The following is a 3,522-nucleotide window of genomic DNA, read 5'->3' as shown; positions in this document are numbered from 1 at the left end:
CCCATACTGTAATGATGGTGGGCTAATAAGTATAAACATAATTTACATTCAAATAATCTTTAACAATACAATTTTCAACAAATTTATATACATGAATTAAGTCAATTAAATAGTTATAAATATTAGCCTCAATAAGGTCTCCATTGGTAGTACAACAAACCTTTGCTGATCTCTTAGTTTTCTGAATTTTCTGAAATCTGGTTATTAGAGGATGAAATAGTATAGAAGATATGCCCCTGACAAACTACAGGTGAAAAAGTATAGAAGATTATTTAGAGGTTATCATATGAACATTTTCATATCCTACTGTATACAAGCCAGACTCCAATATCAGCCCAATGGGCAAGTAGTTCGTGGGCTGATATGGATCGAGTAGGATATGAAAATGGTCATATGGTTAACATTTGGATAATGTCAGATATGGATATGTAGTTAATAGATATACCATAAAGATAGGTAAAATTTTGAATTATTTGAAATTTTATTTGAAAACCAATGATAGGAGACAAAATTGAGACATATATCTATGCCTACTTTGAAAGGGAAATGGCTAAAAGAAAATTTTGTCATAGATATCCCTCGCTCAACAGATAAATCATGATATTATACATACTTTTAATATTACAGGAGGCCCAATGGGCCTGAATCGCTCACCTGGTATTATTCTCACACTTGTAATCTTAAAAGTGGACTAATATACAGCTACAGTTACAAAATATCTGTGTTCGATACATTATAATTTGTTTAATTATTTAAACAAATGATGCCTGTGACATTGACAGTCGAACAAAGACATTAAGTTGAACAGTGTTTATAGCCTTCCGACCCAGCATGCTTCTGGCCAAATATCATTACACTGAACCTTTTGAATATTCAGAACAAGTCATTTAAAGATTTAAACATATTTGTCCCCTGTGACCTTGAACATGGGAGAAGGCCATTTGTTTGAACAAACTTGGTAGCCCTTTATCTTAGCATGCTATTGACTAAATATCATTATCCTAGGCCTCTTGGGCATGCAGAAGAAGTTGTTTAAAGGTTTTTACAAATTTAACCCTATGACCTAGAATATGAGTCAAGGTCATTTCTTTTCACATACTTTGTCAGGCTTCATCCTAGGAACCTTTCAGCCAAATATCAGATCTACAAGACATCAATATTACATTGAAAAATATCAGTAAGTCTACATAGACCTTTTGCAATATTTCACTATAAGACGTACATCAATTATTTACATATAGACCTCTGATAATTTTAACTAATGCTGAGCAAGGGATAACTACAATGATCAGACAAGGTTTACAGCATTCTGTCTGTTTTGTATCATTAGCATGTAAGCAATATTCAGCTAATGAGACAAAGCAGCTAGAAGGCTGACAGTGTCTTGCTGACCTTCAAAATTTTCAAGAATTTTCTTTAAAAGGGTGATCTGTAGATCGGTCTTAACCATCTCCCTCTCAAAGTAGGCATGCTGAATTGTATACACATCTTCAGCAGTTTTCTTCCTCTTCTGTCTGTCTGTGGCCTGCACCTCTTTTGTTCGGCATCTGTGATAAATGGAATGTAAAACTGAATTTAACACACACTTATGCTAATGCCAAATTCTTAGGTAAAATTACTTACATAAAATAGAAAAACACAATTTAAGATACACACCATTTAAAGTTTAATCCTCAAAGGTTGAAAGTGATCAAAAAGATGCAGTTACATTTTAATAATAATCTTTAAATGTACATGTAACCTATAGAATATAAAGGTAAATACCTACATGTAAATATATGCAAATGCATGATAATGATTTAATGTTTTTGTCCGTGGCATTCTAACATTTCACATATCACTTTACCAATCAAGGTAGAATTTCAGGAGAAATATTTTATTTCATATGTATGGTTACATTGGCCAATTTTCATATATAAGGTCAGAATACTGATTGACAAATATATACTGCATGCCCAATTTCGCATCAAAGTTATATACAATAATCAAAATTGCAAATAAGCAACAAGTCAGTCAAGACAATGTTTAAGAAAAATGATCCATGTAATATACTAATCAAAGTTTGTACACAAAAGATTGCACTTATGAGTTATATACAATCATGTATGTGTATAAATGTTCACTGAAGTTGAATATTCATTTTTACAACAGATGCATTATATTCTAGCAGCTAGATTTATTTACCTTTTTTGTCCTAGTGATGATGCAGAGGATGCTGCTGCCTCTGGTGTTGCTGCAACGTCCTCTGCATCATCAGCAAACAACTGACCAGGAGGATGTTCTGTAATCCTCCTGATGGCTTCATCCCAGGACCTCTCTATGCTGGTTGCACTGCTGTTATGAACTGTTCAGGCACAAAGAAAGATAACTCTTACAAAATGTACAAGGGAGTGTAAATATGAAACAGACTATAGCTCTAGTCTCTACAAAATAACATTATATTTATTACTCATATGATAATCGTACCTTATCATACATCAACATAAACACATCTTTTCAATTTATTTATGCCTGTGTAACAGGAAAAAGCCAGCAGTCGTTACGTATGCATATAATAAACTGTTTTCGTTGTTGAGAGTATGATTTGCATGGCCTTAAGGGGCACTTCAAAATGTCTGCTCTACCTCGTGGATGGTATGCAGAATGTTCTTTAAACAGACAAGTCATTTTACAGGAATGACATACTCTCACATGTTGTTACAGGTATGTCAAATTGGCAAATACAGTGGATAGGTATAATTTAACCTTCGAACATTTTGTCTTGAATGCATATTATTTTGAAATGATTACCATGCTATATTTAGATTTTGATGGCCGATACCACGTGACTATTGTTGTCACAGACGCTTCAATATGGCAGCAGACGACAGTTTAGTTCTGAATAGAATAGAGAACCCTATTCGTTTGTATACATCAGTAGATCATTGCTGGTGGCGAGTGAAAAAACACACCAAAATCTGTTATTAACAGCTAGAAGTTTCTGTTTACATTAAAATAATTACTTTATTAGACATAAATTGTAAAATTTGCACCGATCCATCTGTTACGGATGTGTTTACATCTTCTGCTAAAGTAGGATCTACTGTCGGGGAAATTTAACGAAATTATGACGAAAATGTCCACAGTTAACATTGTTATAGATCGAGGAAATGATGAGAAATAAATATGCTGTATGTTACACAGAAAACAACGGAGATGATTTTGGTATTTGGCATGTTAATTAATTGTGTACAGTAGATGACAGAACTTTTCCTATTTACTGAAATGATTGCAAAGTTACTTGGAGATTTTGAACATACTAAACAAAAAATATATGTGTTTAATCATTACATTATGTGACATTTCCAGACAATTTTGAACATTATAAACATACCATCAAGCTGAATAACAGCAGACTCCTGTCCACCAGGGACTCCAATAAATGATGCGGTGTCCTGCATCGCATCAACAATCCTTTCTTCTGCTACGCTCAACGCAGCAGGTGGAGGCCCGCCTCCAGTCTTCTGTCGCTCCAGGCGATTA

General features: G+C 33.8%; 1 protein-coding gene across 2 annotated transcripts in view; it reads right to left on the bottom strand.

Annotated features, from left to right (window-relative positions):
* Positions 1–1,068: 1,068 nt before the first annotated feature.
* Positions 1,069–3,522, bottom strand: part of LOC110457653 — a 7,572-nt gene continuing 5,118 nt past the window's right edge. Inside the window, exons 1-3 of one of the 2 annotated variants that reach the window (XM_021509011.1) lie at positions 3,374–3,489; positions 2,185–2,344; positions 1,069–1,547 (exon numbers count right to left, since the gene is read on the bottom strand). In XM_021509011.1, coding sequence (XP_021364686.1) covers positions 1,349–1,547; positions 2,185–2,344; positions 3,374–3,440 — 426 coding nt within the window. In that variant the 5' untranslated portion in view covers positions 3,441–3,489 and the 3' untranslated portion in view covers positions 1,069–1,348. Of the gene's footprint in view, positions 1,548–2,184; positions 2,345–3,373; positions 3,490–3,522 lie in introns of those variants that run through there. The other variant, XM_021509019.1, reaches the window with a different exon arrangement.

This window comes from Mizuhopecten yessoensis, unplaced genomic scaffold (genome assembly GCF_002113885.1).
Source record: "Mizuhopecten yessoensis strain PY_sf001 unplaced genomic scaffold, ASM211388v2 scaffold1161, whole genome shotgun sequence".
NCBI lineage: Eukaryota > Metazoa > Mollusca > Bivalvia > Pectinida > Pectinidae > Mizuhopecten > Mizuhopecten yessoensis.
Note: the sequence above shows the minus strand (reverse complement) of the source record. Positions and strands in the feature narration are given on the sequence as shown.